This window comes from Megalopta genalis, chromosome 6, assembly GCF_051020955.1.
Source record: "Megalopta genalis isolate 19385.01 chromosome 6, iyMegGena1_principal, whole genome shotgun sequence".
In the NCBI taxonomy this organism is placed as follows: domain Eukaryota; kingdom Metazoa; phylum Arthropoda; class Insecta; order Hymenoptera; family Halictidae; genus Megalopta; species Megalopta genalis.
In genome coordinates this window covers 11,698,902-11,726,263 of record NC_135018.1, presented here as the reverse complement: position 1 = coordinate 11,726,263, position 27,362 = coordinate 11,698,902, and the positions used below count along the sequence as shown (strand labels likewise).

Sequence of the window (27,362 nt, the reverse complement as noted above, 5' to 3'; positions counted from 1 at the left end):
ATTGCATTATGCATTCCATCAACTGAAATAACACTGGATGTTATAAATGAGGTCTTGAATATTTAATACCATTGAACCGACTGTTAATTTACCTAACGGAAATACCTCGAGTTAAAGCATCAAGAGGATAGCCCCGGGATTATGTATTAATGTTTTCGTTGGAAAATATTTAATTGAAATCGATGTACAGTGGAACCTCGGTTGATGGTACGAATCAAGATGACATAAAAGTTTCGGCAATAGAACATTTTCTTAGTTACAGTGCTGGTCTAAATTCTTAACAATTTCTGTAATAGATCCTTGTTGTACGCGGATTGATTTAGATCGAACAGTTTAAATGTGCAACACATATTTATGTAAAAGACAATTGAAGCATCGGAGATTCGGATGACATAGATTCTATTTTTACGAGACTGAGTTTTATTTATCGTTACAATTGGGTATACGTTCGAGGTTCGAATAATTTTTTTACTAAATTTGGCGGGTCAGTTTAATTTAGGTTGATTGAATTGTGTCACAGATAATTTTAAAAGTGGCCTCTACTCTATTAGGTTATTTTGACACTCTTCAACCATACTAATTACCTACTTTGAACTTTCGCAGTAGTATCACTTCAATATAAACGCAATACTCATTTCCGCATATGTATGAATATGTATTCAAGATTCGCTTAAAACATAAAAAAAAAGTTTACATTACGTACGTGCGCATGCATTATAAGAGTTCATTCACTGTTACGGAAATGGTCCACTTTTGTTCTATTGTGGATTATCGTATTCGTTGGAAACGAAATTTTGTTAGCTACCAAATTTAAAACTTCTCAAAAATGTGAATGTTTACTTGCAAGTTTGTAAGGTTATTCATTAAGATATGTGATAAGAGCGATAAATGTTGAAACAGCAGATTATGGTCATAGCGTTTGAGAAATCAAATTTGAAAAAATATTATGTGATTGATCTTTTTAATGTCTCCATTTTCTTTCTTCCTTTAACCTTTTATCAAACCATGTATTTTCTAGACCATTTGTGAATTTAGAAATGGATTTTCATTTTAAGTAACAATATTTCTTGTCAATCCAAAATAAATAAAAATTTTATATTTTAGCGTTTTCTAAAAACGTCCATAAGCCAAAATACATAAAGATTCGCATAAAATGCATAACATTTTGTCAAATCTCTTCATCCGTATCGAAGCATAAGTATTACATTCATTACACCACTATGTTCCCAAATTCTAACAATACCATTAACAGATACAAATAATTGAAGACAAATGATAAGCTCACCCTTTCCTGATATAGCGATCCCAACACATAAATCGTTACTTTTCACTACTTACTCTGTATCCAGCCAGATCTTGAACAACACACGCCAGAATTGCTTCCCTTCCCACCGACGCTGTTACGTTGGTAATTGGTTCCTTGAAATTTGGATCTGAGAAAAAAACAAACGCAACTGTTATTTTTTCATGAAGAACATACAGTTATCTCGGAAGTTTTCCACGGTAAAACTTTCACGGAATTGAATTCAACGCGCGACTATCCAATTATTACAGATATCATTGGAAAAGGAAACGACGGATACAGATAGATTTGCCAGATATATTTCTGAGAATTGCAACTTGAAATGACACTGGAGTCGGTAACCATTTCGAAGCAGCCGCTCCATCAAATCCGTCTAGATCGGGACTCTTAATACGCTCGCATTTCCCGCGAGAGCTACCCCTTACCCATATGCGCCCTCGATGGATAGGCACGTACGATGGAATTATGGTTCCCCTATGCTCCCATTACTAAGCCATCTATGTTCTGCGTTACGTCTGCCGCACCTTTCCTCCTTTCTGCGCCCTTAACGACACCCTTCGCCACTTTATGTTCGCCGCAAATTATCTCTGCGCAGCTAACCGTACATTTGCGGGCGACACCAATGGTCTCTGACCAATGACTTTTTCAATTTGGTTATCCAAGTTTGACTAGTTCACAATTCGCGATAGCTTCGTTTGTGTCAGATTCACATAATCTAAACACAAGGTCAGGGTGCAAACAGAAACGTTACAAACACACTCTACGTACACTCTAAGCCAAATACGTGAACAAACATCTTTCAGATAGTAGTAAATTTCCTGGAAACATGTTTCTGCCATACAATAATCATATTGTATATAGAACAAATGCAATATGTAGCGTTATCCGGCACAGATTACTTCAATTTAAGCTCACAGCTTAAAACATTATAGATGAATGAACAAGATGATGTATTTGGTTCATTTTTAACGAAATCAAATCTTACATTGTTTGTTGCAAAAATAATTTATTATATTATATTTATTATAATATTATATTAAAAAAAACATGATATTATAACTGACACACATCTTGTAAGAATAGAAATTTTGTTAACGAACAGGAATATTTCTAATTAATTTGTAGAGATTAGTAAAGAGAAGTTTTAAACAGTTTCATGGAGAGAGAAACAGATGAAAATGCGGATTAATCTATGATAGCTGGGAAGGTGGGTAAAATAAATGGTAAGGCGGGCAACTTAAAATGCGAAAGTCTTAGGGAACAAAATGTGTGAAAATCAGATTTACGTGCTTTCGTAAGATTATTTTCACGAGAATAGATTGAAATCACCGGTGTGGCGTTGCCGACGTCGAGGCGCCTTCCCCCTTTATAATGCTGCAAAATAATAAGAGTTTCGTCTGCTTAGTCCCGCGGGTACTTACATCCCTATTTATGACGACAGTATCTTGAACTTTTTACGCCAGCTGCTGGCAAATATGCATGGCTCGATCCCCGAGTCGCGAAGTATTTTCTTCTTCAGCTCTCTTTGCCCAATCTTGCGGTAGCGAGGCGATAATGGAAGAAAAGTTACGCATCTACGCCTTCGCATCATTCGTTCTTTAATTTTCGACTTAGTTACGATATAAGTATGAAATGTGAACCGCTTGGCGGATTTCTTTTCTGAATGATTATGGCTTTGTAAATCTCAGCATTTTTAAATATGGTGTACTTATAACGACTCTGCAGTTTGTACAGAATAATTTCGGGACTTTTTAATCTTCTGTAAATTAGAAAAATCTATAGAGGGAATTATTTAAACGATCTCCATTATTTTCTCAAGCTCTCGTTCGTGTTCGAAAGTACTTTCATGAAAAATTCGGATTGAAGAATAAGAGCGTTTAATAACGTTAGAATAATCTTGAATTATTTCTATGCAAAGAGAAAATAATGGGCAGCCACGATTTGGAAATATTCGATTAAACCTAACTGGAACGTCGATCGCACCTCGTGTTCTGGTATTGTGCTTTTGTGTACATATATTTCAGAATAAACTTGTCATTCTATGGGGAATTCCTTGCAGATTCGTGCTTCATTCGATATCCACGTCACGTACATTTTTCCGTTCGATCGTTTCATTCAATTTCGCTTCGGATAAACTTAGTCCACATTGTCAGTTTCCTTCGCCACCGTTAAACCTTCGTTTGCTTCTCACTATCGCAACAACGCCGTGCTTTTCATCCCAGCATTTATCTTTCTTCCTCGTAACTTCGCCGCGACGTCCCTCTTCACATTTCCATTACGACAAGGACCTCAGTACCTCCGAGGACACGCCATATAGCATAATAATGAGCCATAAACAGCACAACACGCGGCCGCTTTATTTCACCATTTCTCGAGCTTGAAATATCTCGACCCTCTGAAATCACTTCGCGCTTGCTTCCAGTAACTTGCCCCTCCCTAGCTTCTCTAGCCTCACCCTTCTTCTAGATTCCCAACATCTCTTCAGCCTCTCGCGTTCGCCACCGGCCTAGTGCGTACACTGAAAAACAGTCGAAACGCATTCTATCCGGAAGATGATTTGCCGAATCATACGAGAAATGATACAGCAAAACATTTCTCCAATTTGACGCTCACGGAAGCTTTATACAAACAATTAAGTGCTATTCAATTGTCACAGAGACCTATGCTGTTGTAGATTGCTTTCTGAAGGACTTGCAGAGGAAGATTGGAGTGTATCCTACTATGTTGCTTGTTAAAGTACAATCTATTATATAATCTATCTATTATATAATCTATTATATAATAGTATCTATTATAAAATTGTGTTCTCTTCTTGAAGCAATAGCACAAATAATACAATAGAAAATAGATATAGCATATGAAAGTGGATGTAGAAATACTATCGATATTTTTTAACATTGTTCTTTATAAATTCACTCACACAAATACTGTTATGTAACAATCAGCTGTAAAAAGAAATGTTGATTTGAATATGGGTGTTTTAATAGCTAGCACCTATGTTTCATATGCAGAGACAGTGTCGTTATTAATTGTACCAGTTCATGCAACACGTGCGTGGTTTTCTTAACCCCCTTTTCTACAGCGAAAGTAAAACTAGTTCTTTTTGATACGTTATAAGAGTGTAGTTAGTATACAGCATGGGTCATCACATGTTATCATTTAGATTTACATCGTTATCATTAGGCGTAACAAAAAAAATTTGAGATGACGTGTAGAGGATGGACGTGTAGAGGACATATGAAGGTCGTTAACATTTTTTACAATGGAATCATATATTTTTTATTTTTTATCAGTTGATGCATCTTAAGATTATTTACAAAGAAGTATTAACCTATGTATGATAAGAAATTAATAATGACGTAAATCTAGATGGCAATATATGGTGATCCACTCTATATAAAAAAAACAATACGGGTAAGCAAAAGAAGAGCAATAAATAATGATACAGGTAAAGTCTTTGAAGTAAACACAGTTGAAGGCGAGGAGAAAAAAAAGTTGCACCAAGAAATGCTCGAAATAACATTACTGCTTAACCTTTTAGGTACGGCTGAATTCTGCGCGAGGCTATTTCTCTGGACGGCAGAGTCTGATGTGTACTGTACAGAGTCTGATACCGTATATACAGGGTGTCCCAAAAATGTCTCGCAATCCGAAAGTGGCGGGTTACTCAGGCCATTTGAAGCAACTTTTTCCTTTACAAAAATTTTCTCCGAGGCACCGTTAACGAGTTATTAACGAAAAACAGTGACTAATAAGAATCGAGTACGGCTGACGCGAGGTGGCCGAGCCAACGGCGCCAGCGGTCGAGCGGTCGAATCCCTGCTCAGCTGGCGTGAGCCGGTCGAGCCAACGGCGCCAGCGGTCGAGCGGTCGAATCCCAGTTTAGCTGGTGCGAGGCGACCGAGCCAACGGCGCCGGCGGTCAAGGCGGTCGAATCCCAGCTCAAGGACTTCGTGCACTGGGCCGCCCGCGTCAGCCATACTCGATTCTTATTGGTCACTGTTTTTCGTTAATAACTTGATAACGGTGCCTCGGAGAAAATTTTTGTAAAGAAAGAAGTTGCTTCAAATGATCCGAGCAACCCGCCATTTCCGGATTGCGAGACAGTTTTGGGACACCCTATACGCTATTGTAAATCGATGTGAAGACAAAAGAAGTGTGAAACAATGCATATGAAGACGATTATTTGGTTCAAACGATGAGTGAGTGGGCTACTAGAGCAAGCCACTATAGTGGTGCGTCGGGCCTAAAAGGTTAAGTTAAATTAATAATGTTAATGCTATGCAGTTTAAAGTATATATGTTTCTTATTAACAAATATAAAATAGAAAAAAACATATTTTACGGTCTTCAAGTCGATACTTCTATTTAAGAATATGTATGAAAGTATTGTAAATTGAGGGAGAAATGCCTGTTTCAAACTAGAGACATTAAATACGTAACATGGAAACATGGTACGAAAACGGTGTTCCATAATAGGTTCATGCTGATACTTTACTGTTTTACTCGTATTGTTTTTTTATTCATATTAAATAAATATTTGAAAATTGTCAAATATTTGTAAACTGAAAATTTCAGAAGGATCAACATCGATTTGTCAATATAAGACTGAAATAATCGAAACGACTGAAGGATCATGCAACATATCAGAAGATATGATGCAGTTCAAAAGAGAAGTACCAGACATAAAATAATTGCTGAAATAACCAATAAAAAAATAGATATAATAGAGCAAAAATATGATTTTCAAGTAACAAACATAACGAGATGTGATAAGACAAAATCTTGAGTGAACTGTTATGAATGCCATTTCACATTTGAATGCACAAATATTTTGCTTAAACGTTCGTAGACTAGTGAGAGGGAAGAAAGATTTTGAAAAATTATTTACAAAACACCTAGACGTTAAATTGACGAAACGTTTTTAGTCGAGAGTAAGTTACCAGTAATATCACTGAAAGGAACGTGTCCAATGTGTCCTCTATTCATTTGAACATACGCTCAGGCACGTTTCCGAGTAGAATTCCGTGCACGTTCGGCGATCAGTTCGAGAGCATCGTGGCATGTACTTATGTATTATCCAATTTGTTGCAAAGTGATTGATAACGCAATTAACAGATATCACATTGATGTTACGTATAGGATAATGTTCTATTGCTGCCATTTAACCATAGGTACTATTTAAATATATTATATAGCGATATCTGTTGTTTAAATAGTTATAACAATGGCAATGTGATACTTTTAAAATGTTCCAAGATTTTAACATCTGAGAGGAACGATACGAAAAGAAATTAATGAGTGCATTCATTTTTGTTTCATGCAGAGTTGGATAGAGATCAATAGCATGTGCACTCCAGGTTAGTCAGGATTAGCCAAATGTCGTGTAGAATGCTAAATTTTAACAAATATGCTATATGCAGACACTGAAGCTTCAGATTTTTATTATAATAATTACATAAATTATAGTATTATATATTATGTAGATAATTGCATTCTTGGTGAATAAAAACTTTTGCAATGTGGATTTGCGTATTATTGTAAGTGGAGTTTCATATCATGATGTGGTGTGCTCAATACGTGACCATAATTATGCACCACAACAAATTGGTTGATTTGGGAATATATCACGTAAAATAAGGTATTAGTTGGATGAGGTATACATTATGTGACAAAAGTTAGACCATCGCAATATGTAATACGTATAACCATTGCAAATAATCTCCATTTGTCACAATTGATGATTCCTTTTGATTCTCAGAATGCACTTTTAAGGACTGTCGTTTTTGTTTAGCTGATAAAATAAATAGTTCTATTTATTTTTAATTTTAACAATCAACAATAGGTTATATACTTTGGTAACAATATTTGTTCACTTATTGTCGTATTTAAAGCCCCGATTTCAAAAATACTAACGTTATAAGTAAAACTAATTGTATCACCGCTTTTATCATAAAATAACCAACGAATATCAACGAAACTAGAATAATTTTCAACTGAAACTATTATAGAATGTGTATGGAAATGAAGAATTACTGTACAAAAGTATGGAACATGACGAATCTGTAGAAGTTACCTGGAAGAATGCTAAACATCGTGTCGATCAATTATCCAGAGCACCGCGTCGTATGCAAAAGAACATGCGTATAAGCGATATCACTTGTCGCCACGTTCCTTGTTTATTGCTGGCAGAATGTGTTGGCAAAGAAGCAGCATGTGATACTTGTAACAGATTGCATTTCGTGCCTAGACACACTTTGTTACCTGGGTTTACACTTTCATGCACCAGAAACGACCTCACGTTTCCCGGTCCGTGTCGGTCTATTTATTTTGGCCACTTGGGTTTTCAAGGCGCTGTCACCTCGTTCGTGACAGAGGCTCTTTTCAAGTTCAGTAATCTGATTTGACAAGCGTTAGAAAATAACCACTTGATATATATTCCTATCGCTTCGATTTTTATTTCCATGGAATCCAGCATCGCGAAGTGAAATGATCATATTAAATGATCGTATTACCTTCTGATCACAGGATAACCAAGTCTTGTCATTAGACTGTGGATTTATATAAAAATTATAAATGTTCGATAATTATTGTAAAACACAAGAGCCAATTAGGAACATGCTCCTTCCTCTTTCACAATTTTATTAGAACGAAAGTAATATATTGATATTCTTCAATTTTTATAATCTTTCTATATTTTTCCAAATTGCGTCTACTTACTTTTGACATAAATGTATGAAATGTAGACAAAGCGTTCACGTTATCGACGATCGCAGATGATTGGCTGTCGACCGTCGATGCTGAGGGACAATTTCTAGCGGCCCCTGGAAAGGGCCTTCACGTGAGCTTCTTTCCTACTATGTAGGGCTCTGGACATTACATTTCAATCCTGATCTGCTCGCGTGCAGCTGTTTACATTTCCTGTCAATTCTCGAGGAACCGAGTATAGTTGTCATTGTCAATAAATACAAAAATTCAATCAGTCTGCTAATACACAATATTTTACAATCATCGCGTCCGATGTTAACAACTACTAAATATAAACTGAAGCAATGGTAATTTTTATACTTGAATTAGCAGTGATAATGCATTAGTGGATAAATAAATTACCAAAGTGTTCGATCACATCCTCAAGATGAACTATTTTTCACCATAGTTGACCATAGAGCATTGTATGAGTCTTAAAAGTTTAGTTTTGTATGTGCCATACCTGTCCATTTCCAAAAACTGCTGACATCAAGTCACATGCCTGTTGACATCAAGGATATTTAACGTGATACACTTTTTTAACAGCAAATGGAATGTTCACAATTCAAGTGTGAATCCAGAGAAACGAAAAAATGAACTTTTCTTGGGTTTAATCAAGTTCTTTGAATATAATGATTCTCGTTAAAACTTCGGTCACGACTTTGAGGGTTTCGATTTAGGGATTCGTACGATCTTATTGACAGTGACTGACTCAAAGTTCAAGTTTGGTGGTTAAAACTGCAATCTTCCTGTTTTGGCGGGGTTTGACCACTAGAACATATCATAGTCCAAAATTTACTTGGTTGTATAACACTAAAAGATGTGAACGGTCGAAGTGTACTGTCTACAAACTATGGAAAACATGTTAATCGTGGAACAAATTGTTAATTGGTCATCAGTTTCAGCAAAGATTGACCATCAATGTCCACATTCGAATGAAAACTGCCAGTTGTGGAAACATTCATAAAAAAGTAAAGATAGCAACATTTAGACAGAGTTGTATATATATATATATATATGAATTTCTTTTAGTCGAATATTTTATTCAATATCGAAGAATTATTTTTATCTAGATAAATTCTTAATCGAATAAAATTTTATTCGGATATATTTTTATTCAGATACGTTTTTATTCGATTGAATATTTATTTGATAGCGATGAATCAAATTTTTATTCGATTGAATATTTATTGGGTAAAATGGAATAAAATTTCATTCGTCAGTCCTTATCTTTTATTCGACATACGAATAAAATATTGCCCAACTCTGCATTTAGATTACAACGTTCTATTATCGTCCTAACATAAATTAATTACCTCCATCTACGGTAAAAGATAAAAATGTGAGTCATTTAAACGATATTATAAAACTAGTGTATTTTCGAAAAATGTCTTTCGGAAAACTACGATTCTACAGATTTTGTATCAATTTCTGTGTGTGAACATGTGTAAATTGTAGATCGTAGTTTTAAAAAATGAAGACAAATAGCTATAAGAGAATGCATTGCTTCGAACATTCCGAATGGATCGTTTGGTTTTCGTTACCGCGAAACTGAGGGAGGAAAAGCGAGGGAGCTGCTTGAAGCTGTAAATTAGTAGTTCGAACTACTGCATTCTAGATACGAGGATTGTTTTGTGATTACGATGCTTACTTCTTAAAGCATAGAATATTTTCTGATTGTAAAATTAAGGCTACTAACGAATATTGAAGTTTACATTTATAAATTAAAAATAATTGCATCTCGAATTACTGGAACTAATCAATCGATAAAACATGAAGTTCCGAATTAAACACAGAAGTTATATTTATTTATTTTATACGTAGCAATGTTCATATTTAAAAATATCTAATTGTTTATTTCAATAATAATGCACGTAACATTTTTTAGAGTGAAAAAGATACGAATGAATGGTAAAGTTTTAATAAGCTATAAATTTCCTACAATATCGTGTGTGTGTATGTGTGTGGTACAACAATATAATAATATGGTTCCAATTTATATTTTATAATTTAGTCGGTTGAGTTTATTGTTGGAATATTAATTAAGTACATAAATCCATTTTATGTTTTGCAGTGGTGAATATCAAATAGATGTATTAATCGCTATCAAGTTTGAAAAATTATTTAAATGAAAAGTAGCATTTGTATTTAATCTGTTAGGGGTTCTCTATGAGATTTTGAAGAATGGGATTAAACGAATTTTCTGCATTGTAACATGATTTCTGTGACATCTTGTGCACCAATACTCCTGTGTCTATCGATTTGGTTATATCTATGTATCTATACGTATCAAATATTACGTAGGTGCAATCTGTTATATATCCCGCACTCTTGCGTATACTATTACAATACATCATACCTTCCTACCAACGACTTAAATTCGGTTGAACGATTTCCATATAGAGAAAAATCGTTTCTTCTTTGATTCCCTTATTCCGGCCCATGGACCTTTCATAGTTTGAGCACTGGTAATCGAAATCCCAAACAGTTAACTGAATAATATTTGTAGCCAATTTTGATTGAATCTTTAGCGTGATTAGTGTTTCTTTTTAAATTATGATCAAGAACTATTTTTGCTAAGTTTGCAAAGTTGTAACTCTAAGTCGAAACTACAGCATCCCGATTATAAAATTATTTTGACCGTGTTAAAAAATCTATTATACATTTGTCTTGATATTCTTCTACTTGATTTACACTGTAATTATCTCGGACGCCTCTACTTTTTCTTAGAAGTCATTAACATAGCATTAGTATTAGCAATTTTCTTACTTCAAAAAGTCGTAGGAGTGGTTGCCATTTTATCGACTGCTCACGCTGACAAAAACAAGCAGCTGTTTTCCTCACTGTGAAACTTCGTCTTTTAATCGGTAACCGAATAAACCGGTGATAATACATTAATTGCTTTTTAATTAGTTTGCTGTAATTCGTATTATACAAGTTAAAAACACTTTCTTGCTGAAATCAGCTGGAACAGGTCATGAGTGATTTATAACAATGTGTTCTGTACTTTGGATTGATGAAAAATGTCAACCTTCCTCAGTTTTTTGATTGTTTATCTGATGGATATGGCAAAATTAAAACATAATAATATAATAAAAGTGATTATTATGTAATGATATGCAATAATGTATACATACTATGTTTTTAGCTGTGTCCACTGACTTTTAAGGAATAGAATAACTCCTTGTGCTTTTTTAATCTATTAAGTATACAGGGTGGGCCGGCATTCGCAGTACAACCGAGCCTCCGTGAAAAAATAAGAACAAAATTTGGTAGAACATTTTTTTATCTCGGGCTCTGTTTTCGAGAAAATCGACTTTAAAGATCGTTCATCTTTGTAAAGGATTTAGTTGTTGTCTATTCTTCCACCGCAGTTACCTACGTTTGAAATAGTGTTTACAAACATTAATTGTTGCGAACTATGTACTGTCCGTTGCTCAGAAGTCAGCTGAGAAAAGTGTAGGATCGATTGCCATCAACCCACTCATGTTAACGCCCTCGCAGAAGTACAGTAAACGCGTTTCCCTTATTGGCACAAATAATCCCTTCCTATTAGCTCCAAATTAGCCGCAATACTGAATTTCCACGAAACAAGGGATTCGACTTCGGCCGATTAAAAACAAACAACGCGTCCTGACTCTCGTCACGTCTCAACTTTCTCTGCTTGTAGGCGCGCGTGTGTGTTATTTACTCAATTGTAGAATGACACAACGTGGTGTGATAATGACAAATTAAATTGATGTGACGATCTCATGACAAATCTTTAAGATCAAAGTTTTGTTCAGTGCATATCAGAGGCAATACAGATTTTACAGAAACCTCGTAATTCTAACACATAGTAACAAGATCGAGTGTAAGCATGTCGAAGTCTCTTCATCCGTCTACACGCGTCGCCAGGCCTTCCGTTCCAATGCTTCAGTAGTATATACAACCAGAAGTTCTCAGACTATCCCCATCCTTGCTACCTACATCTTCGAATAGTAAGGATCCTCTTAATTGCATGCGGTAATTATTGTTTGCGTGTCAAATACATCAGATAGTATCTACAACTGTCTAGTTCTGTCTGTATCTTTTCTATCCAGTTATGTCTTTTAATACTATAATCTATGATTATCCAGATTTCTGAACGTTTATACAATTTCACCACCACTTTTATTAAAGAGCGCGGTCAGAACGTTTATCACAACTTGTGACTGAAAAAAATTGTTACTAGTATAGGAATCGGTATTTCTGAGGTGTTTACGTTATAAGGACAAAGTGACAATCAGTTGTCGGTGACCGAGATAGCTGAATTGATTAAAGCTGTCGCCCGACAAGTAAAAGATATGGGTTCGTATCCCCCAGACCCTTCTAATCCAATCGGTCGGACTCCAGTTTCTCCTACAATAGTTAAAAATGAAATTGTCCGCTGCTTTTTTGAGTAGATAATAATGTTTGAAGAAATCTGAAAAAATTTATAAAATACCTTCGAACATGACTGACTGTTCTTGTAAACTACTCCACCTAATAACTTTAAAAAAATTTCACAATGACTTGTTAGTCTATCTAATTGAACACAGGCCTTAGCATAATAAAATGACTGATTTCGTGTTTCTTCACGAGAATTTACATATAGACTTTTATAATTTATACGAAATGCAAACATTTACGTTCAACGACTATTAGTGAACAAAATCTATACCTTTTTAAAATGTTCAGATAAGTTACCGTCAGGTAATTTGGAAACATGGTGTGCGCAATCATTAGAGAATCTTATTCAGTTAGCTAATCTTTCATTGACGTTGGCCTGGGCTAAAAGTTCTTTTATCACTACAAGTTTCTAGTAAACACGTGCGATTCTAGAGTCTTGTTCACAGCTGTATGGCGATTGATGCGTCATAAACCTCTAGATGCAACGCGACAGTCAATGGGTTTGCCAAGCGCGCAACTCCCACGGGCCAAGTTTCTCATCAGACCATTTCATTGGGCCAGTTTCAACCCCCACTCAAGCAAGATGTGCGGTTATCATAATTTTCTCGAGTAACCTTAACTAAAGTTCTCCGTATATGCATGTACTGGATGGAAGGAAATGACATATGCCGCAACCATCAGAACATGGTGATATATCTTTGGGTCGGTGGATACCCAAAAAAAAAACGTTCAATGTCAAAATTTGTTCCACTGTGTTCTACTCGTTTCGAGGATAAAAATTCTCAAGAGAATCATGGATTAAGCCTCAACCAACTTCTTGAAAAACGAAATTAAAGTTTCAATAATTTCAAAATCTGACTTTATTTGCGACATAAAAAATTTAAACGACTTGCATAAATCAATTTTTAAGTGTCAGCCTAACTGCAGTAGCCTTATGTAGTAGTGATGTTCACAAATTGCAAATATGCTTTCGGTAAAACTGCAAACAACATTTCCTAAATCTTCTGAATGAATCGCATATAATATTGTGACATCGTTTATTTTATATAATTTTTTCCTGTTAAAAATATACCATCATATTTTTCTCATAAATGCATAAAATGCGCAGTTTAGTGATCAGGTATCAAAATTTTGTTACTTTGAACGACTTCATAGTAACAATTCATTCTGATTCTCATAAAATAGTGTCTCAAACTAGATACACACGTGGGAAGTTGTACCAGTAAGCAATAGTCATTTTGAACGAGGTTTCAACGCCGCAACACCGGTTAAACAGCTTCGTACAAGCAATAAAGTGAAAAAGTAATTAAAATCCTGAGAAAATATAAAAAAAAAATGCAGCATCGGCAGGAATAAGGGGATTCCAGGTTACACAAATAGAAAACAGGGCACGTAGAGTAATAAAACGTGCAGCCGGACGACCTCTGGGCATTCAGCTACACATCTTCATCGGCGTCACCGGGAGTTCGTGCTCCTTATTCCGTCAGTGTTGGTTCGGTTAGCATCATTAGTGATGTTAGCGTTTGTTTTGTGGACGCAGTCAGCGTTAGCGTTCCCGTGTGTTGCTGGCAGTTGTGTTCAAAAGCAACGGATGGTCATTGGTGCTTTGCAGACTTTAATGGAACTGGAGGAAAATGAAACGAAAGATGACGCAATGAAGAAGGAAAGAAATAAAGTTCGAGAAGAAGACGAGCAACGTAACTGCTTTCGAACGACCGACTGACACTGTTACAGAGTGGATTATTCCTGAGTTATGAGAGACTGTTATCTTCTACGATGCTACCTCACTGAAAAATTTCAAGCGGCAAAATGTTTATACGCTCCCATCGTGTCGGGTGTCGATCTCACGTGTACATAAACGTCTTTGTTTCGAGACGTCTTTCGCCTTCGGCTTTCGTATGTTAAATTATTTTCAAACTCAACATACTATGGCCGAACTTGACTTATAAATCTGAATTTTTCTTCTACTATTCTTATATTATTTAATTTGTACCTTTCTCAAGACTAATAGATTTTGTCACCTGTATACAATAAATAATAATAATATTTCAAAATAAAATAATTTTTATCGAGAGCCTTCTGTTATTTCAAAATGAAAATAAAATAGAAATCTTTATGATGTACGCACATTCAGACATGGAACAGCCGCTACGCAATAAGCAAGAAAAGTACTGCACTAAGATCTATACTAATCATAAGAACATATGTATATCGTATTTTATAGTTCAATCTCGCAATATAGTGATACAAACCACTACTATACGTAGAAAAGGAATACAAAAAATATTTAGCATACACCACATAAATATAATCGAAGAACTCTTTTTGTGATTTACTTAGGTCTTATATTATACCTGTACTTCATTCAGATGACTTATTCATGGAATAAAACCTTGTTGGCAATCAAATAGGGTAGATTTGTATCAAGCGAGTGAAAAGTGTAAAAAAATGATTATTGCGAGTTTTTTGTTATTCTTTTCATCGATATCACATTCGAACATACCAGTCCGACAATTGCGTGGATTTCATTTTTACTTTTATTCAGTAATATACATATGTAGGTATAAAAAGGAACTGCCCATTCTTAAACGACGAGAGCGAAATTGAGTTTTTAATAAAGCACTATGGCAAACGGTTCGTTTTAGACTGCTAGAAAACCTGAAGCATTGCGTGCGTTATTAAAAAAGATGAAAAAATTGTAATTACTAGCATATGAAGTCAACTCTAAATATGATAATTAACTGCATATTTTATAATTATTCTACGAATGAATTTTGATTAAATACTTCTTTTATTTTGGAGAATATATAAAATTAAGTTGAACAGTATATGAAATTCAGATTTCTAAATAAATAATTTATTTATATGTTATATATAAACATATTCACGATTCCATCAAGATCTAATATACAGTAAGTCAAAGAAACTATTTGTTACTTAAGTTTGGAGTGAAAATATAATCAATACATTTCGTGTATTTGCAACAGTTCATAATGGAAAAACAAACGCAAAACATTGAAAGATGTAAGAACTTTTAGTTTTAGTACAGTTATAGACCAAAAGTTGTGAAAATGTATGACCCTCGTATTCGAATATACGTAAAAGAAGCAGGGAGGATATATGAAAAAATTTGAAACGTAAGGCTATAAAGTTTTCAGAAGTTATAACACGTGCGTTGGGCATTACTGTTAAAGAGCTATAACACAGCTCGTCGAGCACCTGCTATGCTGAACGTTATACTTTGTACCATCCTCCTAGTAGTTGACAGGTTATTACACCTACGTTGTATACCAAGTATTATCTCGTATCATACTTGTAAAATATGGCCTTCCATTATATTAAGAATTTTCTACGAAACCTACTATAATACTGGACTCCTCTCCGTGTAACTAAAAGAATCTAAATTACGGTGAAAGTCAAACTTGTATAGGTCTCCGTAAAATAACGTCAGAAAAGTTTCCATGAAAATCGAACATCGAAAATCGCAAAACGAAACAGCAAATTCTATAGACTGACCATCTTTAAATACGAAATATATGACTTAAATTTTCTATATCGCACTCTATAAATTGATAAAGTAACTTGTAATAGTTGTACAGTTTTCACACAATATACATATATTTATCTTATTATATATATACAAAAGATACGATTTCAAAAGCACTTGTTCACTAGTTTAGTTTATATGTAGGTTCAACATGCAAGTTTTTATGAAATTAAATTAATATTTGATAACAAAATTAATAAGAAATATGAAATCTCTTATGTTGAGCACAGTTAGAAATGGTTTTTGGATATTGTTACGTATATGGGTCGATGTTATCGGTGATGATCGATATCATTTGCATATCGAGCGTCATTTAAGTAACGACGATGTAACAAGAACAATTGGAGAGTTAGTTGACAGCTTTACAAAAGTGACGTCGTAGCCGCGATTCCACCTCTTCGCTCCCACACAACAATATTTACTATAGATTGAAATTTTATTCACAGACAGATAATTTGATTTTTTATATGAATTAAATTTTTATACATTTTCAATATATCTTTTATATTTTCAACTCATTTTTAATCATAGAAGTGCACAGTGTACAATGCATAATCGTAGACATATTTTCCGTTGGTTACTGAATTGTGTAGATATTGCTGCATTGGAAAATTGGTTGCAGAGAAAGTTGCGAAAATTGATAACTTCTCATTCTCCTGGAAAGATTGTTCCTAACGCAATTCATTACATTAAAAAATTCTGGCCCTCGAAGACGCTGCAGTAGTCATCTATCTTCATAAAACAGAGACTTCTTAATCGAGTCAAAGAAATAATATTGAACCTCAACGGAGACGGATTTCTACTCAATTAATAGTACTTTGGAGACTTGCAATGAAGTCAAGAACTTCTTATTACTGTTAAATCTTTTACCAGCAAGGAACAAGATAATAATATTTATTCCTGCATTTCACTCTGTGTTGTTACTGAAAACTATTAACTTCAAGATTCAATGAAAGCTTTTACAGGAAATTAAAATTGATAAATATGTTTTCTGTCGCTGTCTTTCTGCAGCTCTGACTTTAAATCTCGCTATGCCAACGTCTACGAGAAGATTCCAGTATAATCATTAGACTGCGGATCTTTATGCATAATAAAAATGGTGTGAATTTGTTGCGAGAGAAAGAAACTGGGTAAACATTTATTCCCGCCACGAATAATCTTAATGAGTTATAAATAATTGTTCTGGCAGCGACACTTCTTCGCGTTTCACCTATTAATTTTTGTCATAAATATAATACATAAAATCCGCAATCTAATAATCGCATACGTGACACAACTTTTGTTACATTTGATGCTTCCTCGTCAGTGCTGTACAATGTACCCGCACCCATTAGTTGCCGCGTTGTGTCGCAGAAAGTTTACTGTTCACTAAATAATGATAAGCAATGCATAACGCAAAAGTCATACACCTGGAATACCTCGCGGACTGTTGTGTCATACAGGGCGACGGTAACCGACTTCGTGATTTTCTTGAATATTCATCCGTTCCACGCTAAACTAAACTAGGTATGAATCTCCGATGAATATTTTGCGGAATGCTTACATTCTGACGTTTCGTGCGCGTTTTACAATGCCGTGATAAAGAATGTCGTCACTGGCGACATCATCAGTAAAAATAATGCGACTCCTATATCGTTTTCCGCTTTAATAACTGCTCAACTTTGCTCTTTAGCCATCAGTTACTATCATACACTATTTTACAGTTTCAGAGATGCGCTTATTTAAAATTGTCTGAATTATGAAATAGTTCATGAGGAACAGAGAGATCTGAAATGAATACTCGTAAGGTGGCGCAGCAAAGTGTCTCCAAATCAATTCGCTGAACCAGTATGTATCGCGAAACTAATTTCATTAATTAACTCGCTAATTGAAATTCATTAACCGTTAACAGAGCCTAACTGTCTGTTCTAATTCGAATAACTAGATTACTTTCACAAGCGTCGATTCTAATTGTTCCTAAGAGACAAAGCCAAATTGCTTGAAACTCGCTGCTTGAAAGGGACTCAAATTCTCGCTAAGGTCTCTCCCTAACGCGATCTAATAAGGGAATGGGACAACTGTTGTTGGCATGTGATTGACAGCAGAGTGAAAGTGGACTTCTCCTAAGATTCTCCGTATTGCAACGATCCAAGAGGATTGTTCTGTTCAGCTTCAAGATTACTGCTATTTAACTTTTCGTGACATTTTTATAGTCACTCGGGATTTGTCTTCAGTGTGGATACACACTTCGCATGTCTTGTTGGTACATGTTGGGGATCAGCATCCTCGAAAAATGGAGCACAAATCGACGTATCAAATACTAAAACTACAGATTGTTTAAAAACCATTCAATATGTATATGATACATTGGTCACACTTATCATATTCAGAATTAAACACTTAATTTTCAACTGGTAGCGTATGTCAATTTGACGTTTTGTCAGGCTGCAGAACAAGCTATAAAAAATGTGGTCGTTACTTGAAGGTTAATAGTTGTTTAACACGACAGAACATTGATTGTAAATTATATTCACTGTAATTCAAACGATATTATGTAACAAACAGAGCTCGAAGCAATAGATGTTAATGCTACAGAGTTCATCAGAAATCTGACATAGAAGAAAGAAAAATGGGATATTATTAGACAGTTCAAGAAACAGGAAGTATTAGTTTTCAAACTTTATTAATTTTTAAGAGTTTTCTAATAAAAAGGTCACTTCAAATTACATAACTTGAAACTCGGTCCCTGTCATTAATTTATTATGAAACAGGTCACTATGGGAAAGACTGCCTATTCTATCGAATATTTAGAAACGATCAATGAAGATGCTGATATTAATAGTAACTCTTCATGTCTACATTAATAGCAGAAAATAGGAGTTAAAGGAAAAGTTATTTCGTTTCCGAATAATTTTAATACACTAATTCGCGAATAATCAATGGCAGTTTTAGTCAGACTTTAAAGTGCCATGTTATCAAAAAAATATATTCCTAAATTTACCAAGTCTGCACGTTATTCATATATAACGTTTCCTTTTTTATTTAGAACATAGTGGCAGCCGTGCTAGAAGAAACCGTAGTTTTCCGAAGTGAATCGAACAGATGCAAACAGAATTTGTGGAAAAATATGTTAGCTACGGGAAAAGCTTTTGGGAAAATGTTATTTTCCCTGAGGAAACCAGAATAGACCTTTTCGGGCGGAATGAGAAAAACAAATTATTTCGAGGTAACCGAATACCGCGTATCATGTTGGAAACAAAATTCCAACAATGAAACACACAGAAAGATCAGTTCTGTTATGGAGTTGTATAAATATAAATGGGACTGGAAATTTGGAATATGTAGACGCCATAATGAACAATATGAAATGTTTACAAACTTCGCTAAAGAACGTAAAGCAGTCAAAGTCAAAAAGTTTATTCCTCTCAGGAAGACTGTGTGCAGTTATTCGATTATTTGGAAGTGTATCAAATATTTTAACAACTATTTCCTTAAATTTCAATATTGCAATGGACTGACAATACACGTCAAATCAAATTTCCTTGATTTGAACATCTGTGAACCCAATCTATTTTTTTGAAATCAAGGTAGCATTGAGGTTACTATGTTACAGGTCGTTAAACTCGTCTTCCTATAATCTGCTACATTGTGACAAAAAATACCGTATGCTATTTTTATAAAATTAAGGTGGCCAAAAGTTGTATTATAAAAGGAGGCATTCTCGTGAGAATTTTAAACACTGCAATTTGTAGCTGATGCGGAACAGATGAACTTTTGTTTCAAACATTAGTTCGTTGAGCATATGCGCAGAATTGCTAATTATAGAGCTCAGGGTAAACTGCTGTTTATTTGTAACACTTCTTTTAATCTACCACAGTTTTTTAATACAATGAGTATTTATTGAAATACGCGCACTCGGAGCGAAAACGCGGCTGCGACGACAAATTGATCCGTTTTTGTCAGCCGGCAAAACACAATCATTTCGCAGCTAAGCTAATGAACGTAATGAATGTAGGATCAAAGTGCAGTATGTTTTTGTTTAGGGTGCTGCCTGTTAATTGGCGAATATTTTCAACTTTTGAACGTTCTCCAATTTACGAGCCCCCTAAAATAGTTTGTAAAAATGTCGAAACAAAAGCTGGTGATATTTTATTTTTCAAGTTAGAGCTTTTGTTCGATCGATATTCGATGCAAAACATAATTTATATTTAAAAACCAATTAACACTGCTGGTTTTCATTTAGAATGCGAACGCGATGTATACTTGAAGTAGAGTAGTACATTTGTTTAAATCGTAAAATTTGTAACATCGTATTGAGAAGGATTGAGTTATTCGCTTGATAGACTTCGACGATATTGACGATGGATTGGGGCAATTGATACCTTTAAATCTCGTTACTTGCGTAACACGATAACCTTTAAAGGGAAAAGTACTGGATGGTGGATGAAAAAAAATTGACATAGTGCATTTATACGGTGAATATGTCGCTAAATAAGGTAATTGATAATGTGCTGTTTAAACTGTGTTGTTCAGTGAACTTGATAATACTTTTCTACGTTATCGTCGTCCATTGTTACTGGAATTAACGATTTACGAGCAAGTATTTATTAGTAAAAATTTCTTAGTTGAATGAGTTTTCCGAGTAGACAGACCGAAGTTTAACGGTCTAGGTGCAGCGGCCCGTGGAAATGGCTCTCCACAGACATGTCGTTCGGGACAATAAAAATTTGTAACTTTGGCAATTACGCGTGTTCCGACATGAAATTTCAGTTCGTCTTAAGTGGTCGTAACGTTCGCATCAGCTTGTGTTCCAGTCGTATATCTATATTTTCTTCGACCGCAGTATAACGTACATAAACGTGCTTCGTCCGATTTCTCGAAACTATAAGAGTCCAGTGAGCTGGAACTGGATTACTCATTCCTGCTCCAGAACACTTTCCCCGGTGTTAAGCACACTATACATAGATGCAAGACATGACGGTTTTATATTGGCAGAAAGTAAACTGCGCAAAACACACTTGCCTCTTTTGAAGACCATACTAACTCAACCATAATTCTTCAAATTGAAACTGCTTTGAAAGTTATTCCTAACATTTAACAGCTCAGCAAGCCACTTTCTGGTTACATTCTATTGTTGTTGGCTCATGAATAACAACTAATTCGGATCATCTTAATGGTAGACTTAATAATTAATATACGTCAGATAAAACAATGCACTAACTGCAAAAATATAGACATACATTTAAATCAACAACTGGTTGCGTGAGTTCCTATGTCTCGATGTTCAAAAAATGTTGAGAAAAAACATAAATCCTGGTTATTACTTTCACACACTGCACTACAAAAGACACGTGTTTGCTATACATGTCTCTCTTAATAACTAAGGTCATATACGTATAATACACAGAGTTCTAAGTACGAAGCGGATGTCGCTATTATCCTAGTAACTATCCATAGATTTTTAATTTATCGATATCGATGTATCTATAAACTTACGATATACATATTCCCTTAACAAACACGGTTATGTAAAGAGAATTCTGGTTGGTCATGCAAGAATTGCAAATGGAAAATGAAAACCTTTATCACTGGAACACAATAAATTCATTCGAACAAAATACCTGCATGATTCAATGTAAACATCATTAATCAACAGAATGCAATGCTAAATCTCAAATACATAACAAATATCCACTTTCACTGATTATAAATCCTGGGCTCGATCGATAACGCAATTTTGTAACGTTGTAAACAAGTGTGTAAACCGTGAACGTCTGCAAACAAATCTAATAAAAAGTATTAGGGTAATGAAGCCAATTACCATGGGGTGATCAATTGCTTTGCCTTTGATTTCTTTTCGGTTATAATTAACTTTATATTTATCGAATAAAACATATTACATTTTTCTATTAAAAAATAAACAAAATAAAAGAATACACAAATGCAATATGTCTTATTCGACAAATATGAAGTTAATTATGCTCTAAAAGAAATCAAAGTAACCCCCATAGTACCCCCACCATAGTACCCCCATAGTACCCCCATAGTACCCCCCCCCCCCACTAGTAACCAGCTCTACTACTCTATTATTGTTACATTTATTTTACGTAAGCAATAAATGATTAAAGCTTATCAGTTATTTACAGTAGATTCCTATATTAAGTTTTTAGAAAATAGTATTATGTAAAAAGAATATGGTGACGAAATAAAAAACAATACATTTGTATGTACGTACAAGTGCGACGTAATGAACGTAGTTCCTGCAGCGATATAATGAACGTAGTTTCTGCAGCGATACTTGAAGGGAACGCAAAGGTAAAAAATGGAGAAGATTATCTTGCGGTCACAATTACTTTGGCTTCCTTCCGACGACGTATCGTATTCTACGAACCACAAAAGAAACGCAACTGCTCAGTAATCAATATAAACCAGCAGCACACACATATCGTTATGATTCATCTGAAGTTAATGTCCGTTGGATGCAATAACGTAAGAAATATATTAGTATACCAATACTTCAGATTTTATCAATGTCTGGCTAATATTTTACGTTGTACTTTAGGAAGTTTATTAAAAAGTGAAAGATTCCCAACAAATAACAGTAATAAGTGAAACATCTAAATGCTACTTCTTGAACATATTCTCCACTTGTGGTCAGATATCGAAACTTTCGAGTTACGATTATTCGAGTCTTGCGTCTTGTTTTTATAGTTGTTCACAATCGGTAACTATAAAAACGAGCCACAAGCCTCGTATAATCGCATCTCCTCTTCCCAAATTGTCCATTTTGTACTCAATCTGAGCGCGAATCATAGTAAGAAGAATCATAGTAATTTAAGAAGAAAATAATTGTTGAGAAATTCGTGGCCATAAACGCATACTGCATGTCTTACGAACGTACACATAGTAGAAAATATCGTGAAACCTTCTATGAAAATTTTGAACGAAAATGTAGTTTCAAGGATTGTTAGATATGAATTTGCCGAAAACTTTTAGTAAGTTATTCCAATTTTGAATTGCAAACTTCAGAATAAAGGGAATCTAGTCTCACACTAATTTCTTCCGGTCTTTTGTCGTTCCATGTCTATATCTCGTTTACATACTAATTCCCGAACGCTTTAAATGCCCACAAAGGATCTAGGAAATATGAACGCAATCGTTTCCACTAAATCCTGGACTTTTCTTTGTATTTATTATTAGCACCAAAATACGTTCTCTGTTAAATAAGAAACAATACATTCTACCAGGTGAGCTTCATTTTCCACATTATGCTTCCGCTATGTGTGTCTTCTGTACTGCGTATCTTACTTTTAGTGTACTGTAAAATTTGCGTACAACGTCAAGAGTATGTATATTAGAAAAGAATATTTGTTTCTTCTTCTCTCTCTCTCTCTCTCTCTCTCTCTCTCTCTCTCTCTCTCTCTCCAGACTCATCTGTTTAATTTATACGTAGAGAATTTGGAGAATTATTTAACATCTTCTAATAAGATTTTTGTCTCATACTATCAAATAGGTCGTACTGATTACTTGAATCATTAATTGTTTTCCTAACTTGAATTGATCGTTTCCTCGATAATTGGTCTAATCATTTTTTAATATCTACCACTGTGTAAATTTCATACATAGAGATAAGCAAAATTCCAACGTCCGAGTACAAACAAATTGAATATCAATCAGAAATGAACAGCTTTGTTTCCCACAGGATTATTTAAATTCCATCAAAAATACAATATAAGAAAGGATAATTTCATACAACTCTTCAATGATATAAATCATTATTTCACGTTCACCGGGGAGAAATATAATAACGATGTAATCCATTAATATCTTATATGGCGGTGTATCCCCATAAATTCATTGTTTCGATAATTATTCGACATCTGTTTTTCTAAACTCGTGGCGCACGCAATTTTCGCGAGCATAGCGGCAGATTATTGTGATATTGTATTACGATTGGAATATTAGTTAAGAATTTCATTAAGCTGGGATCGGGAATTACAATGAATATGAGAACTCAAACGTAGTTTAAGCGTACGGACTTACATCCCCTTCCTGACAGCGGATCGGTAAACACAAAGCATCTGCAGCTGCAGAAAATGTGGAAGCGACGGCCGGTAATACCGGAGCCGCTCTTACTTGCCGGTTTAATTAAACGCACTTCTTTCACGTTCGACGAGTATTTTCGTTCGACGCTCATTCCCTTCTCTTTTTCTGCCTTTCGCTGCCTCGTTATCCTTCCTACCCTATTTCTCCTCTACCTTCTTACCGTTCGACCCTCTCAAATTCTCCGCCCATACTGGATTTATATCCCCGTCAGTCGTGGTATTCGTTAGAAGCATTAAGCTTTAATTTCGTTGAGAACTCGTGCCTTCTTTGCCTCCCCCCCTCTCTCCCGCCCACGCCGCATCACACTTTCGCCGCATCAACCTTTTCGGTACTTGTTACTTTCGTAGTCTACTGTTCTCAAATATAATGTTCCACCTTCAACTCATGATCACCGACATATTTTTTTACTGCAAATTTTTAGAATAACTTTTTATTTTTCAAATACTTTACAATTTGTTTTTTGATCGGACATTAGATAAATAGTTATATTTCTGTTGAATTAAAATGGAATTAAAAATTGCAATAGATCGACATGATAAAAGAATCAAAAAATAAAGTTTCTCAACTTTTTTTATCTGAGCCTATAATGAAAATTTAAAAAATATATTTTGTAGATTTCGGTAAATTATGTACATGCTGAAACTTTCACTGAAATCGATTCACTGATTTCTGCATCAAAAATGAAATTATGTAGAGTAAAATGTACGGGATGTTGGAGAAGATGTTTGACGAACATTTTCACTTACATGTGTCTGGTGAACTTTGTCGCTTGCGTAATTACAATTGACATTAATTGTTTTTGTAAAAAAGCTAGTAATAACATATACGTATTACACAGTATGCGACAAAGATCATACAGTCTCAATGACTTGCTTGCTTAGTGTGCATGCATTGTTTTATATTGAACGAGTGTTTCTTCTGTGTTCCGTTCCACTCATTCTCGATGAACCTGTTCATTCTCCTTGTCGGGGATTTGACCGAGCCATCCAACCAGCTGTGAATAATTACTTTGACGACCACCCACCATATCAGTCTGCCCTCCCATCATAATTAACGACTCCTCAGCATTCTGAACGAGGCGAGAAGCAACACGAAACACCACTGAACAAAATAGTCGTCTGCCCTATATCTTCTCATGCAAAAACTTGGTACCATTTTTGCAGTTTTCAAAATTTTTCTTTTTGCAATGTATAGGCTGTGGATTTCAAAGTAAAGTAACAATTATACAGTAAAGTGGACATATATTCCTTCTCTTAATTATTTGAATGAGTTAAAGATATAATCGAGTTGAAAAAATATGCGAGTTGAGATGCAACAATATTTTTGAATTCTTTAAGCGATTTACTGTTCGATTTGTATCATAATATTTATAATAAAATCCGCAGTCTGGCAATGTTACGTAAATGCTGCATTGTGAATCAAGTCCATACGTTCCAATTGTAGTATTGGTCCGTACATACTACAGTTCAAATTGTGCCTAATTTGTAGATATGCGGTCCGATGAATATACAGGGTGTCCCCAAATTATAATGTAATATATATACATTTTTGACGTTAATAAGTTCTCCACTATTCTTCAAGCTAAGGCTTTGGTTTAAAAATATTAGCAACTGAAAATTAATGGTTTGACTTCCGACGCGTGCTGTCCAAATCCTAGTCAGCTACTCGGTAGGTTACACGGACATGTGCATACGCAAAAAGCAATGCCCCTATCTTTCTTTTGGCACCTCGCTACGATACGCGATACCTGCAGTGTGGACTAGACTACTTCGTTATTGTTGTGCGCATACTATTGTGTTTAGCCCGCCGATCACTTCCTCAAAGATGAACCACCAATTTTGAAGAATTGATATCTCGTCAAGTTACAATTCGACAGTGGATCTTTATGTAAAAATTTCTACATTATTTGTAAGAAATGGAAACCAAACAGAAATTTCTTTGTTCATTTAATGATTTCAATACAGTGACACTTTTAACATTTCAACTACACGAGTTTGTTATAAATGCATAATATTCCTGAAAAGTGTCTCATTCTCTCATTATTAGTTTACGTAATTGCTCAAAGTAACAAATCTAAGTAACCTACATATTAAAGATATAAAATAGAGAGAAACCAGTTATTGTGGAATATTTGACTCTTTTGATATCACTTAGCATTTGTTTAAAATGTTTTTTCGTTAACAATTTAACCGTCGTTTGTTTAAACACTGAAGTCTAATGCGTACCAAACTGGCAACATTGATTCATGAACCAAAATTTTTGGCCCCTGTGGTTGTAAATTAGTCGAACATAGGGACAGGCACTTTGAACTTTGAACTACTTAGGACTATATTGAAACTTCCAATTTGCGTTCAGAACTCCCGACAGTAGTAGTTATACAATATAAAATAATATTGGCGTTGACTATAACGAATTTAATAAAACTTTGAACATTTACAATGTTCAGAATTTGACAATTCACTGTACTACATATTCGGACTTCACAATTATTTTCTTTACCCTAATTAAACCTATTATTGACGTACTTAGAATATCAATGTACGAAACAAGAGATCTAAGATGTTGAAAATTGATACACCAAGTAGATTGCAGAAGATATGTTAGAACTCAGTAAAAACAGGTCAAGTATGCATAATTTAAAAAACCAGAAACGGTAACGGATATAATGATGAGTAACGGTCATTTAATAAAGTATGACTGTTCGGTAAATATTAATTTTAAATGGAAACACGTGTACATTAACAATTCTAATACTATCTTGATACATATCAAGTTGGAAACTACATCCGCTCATTGTATGATAAATTTCAACTCACCTGCGGCAGAAATGGAATGGTCGAAAAATAGACTGAAATGCTAAAGAGGAATTTGTTTCTCGAAAAAGTTAAGAAATTCATGAACGCCGGCAAGAGTAATCGTGCAAATTAAGTAAGTGGGTCAAACCCAATAGCGTGTGCGTTGTTAACGAGCAGCCAATCAATAATATGAAAGTGTCAAAAAAGTGGAAACGTCTGTCACTTACCCGTACTGGTTGTCATTACTTTCCAGCTGGATAATCCTGTATAGTTATCGAGCATATTCCTTAGAGAATACACGATGCCAAAAATATTACGGATTAATTCTTCGCGGACCGTATTTCTTACATTATTAATAGAATGCGGTTAGTTCGTATGGATAAAAGTAAAATTTAACACAATTTTAGATCATTTTTTCAAATCTACTATAAATGAAATTCTAAAATCTAATAGAAACTGATAGAGATATTGATGGA

The 27,362-nt window shown here is 34.7% G+C and overlaps 1 protein-coding gene across 1 annotated transcript in view; it reads right to left on the bottom strand.

Annotated features, from left to right (window-relative positions):
- LOC117226142 (limbic system-associated membrane protein) overlaps positions 1-27,362 on the bottom strand; it is a 246,509-nt gene that overhangs the window by 43,890 nt on the left and 175,257 nt on the right. Inside the window, exon 2 of the mRNA XM_033480195.2 lies at positions 1,339-1,433. Coding sequence (XP_033336086.1) covers positions 1,339-1,433 — 95 coding nt within the window. The remainder of the gene's footprint in view (positions 1-1,338; positions 1,434-27,362) is intronic.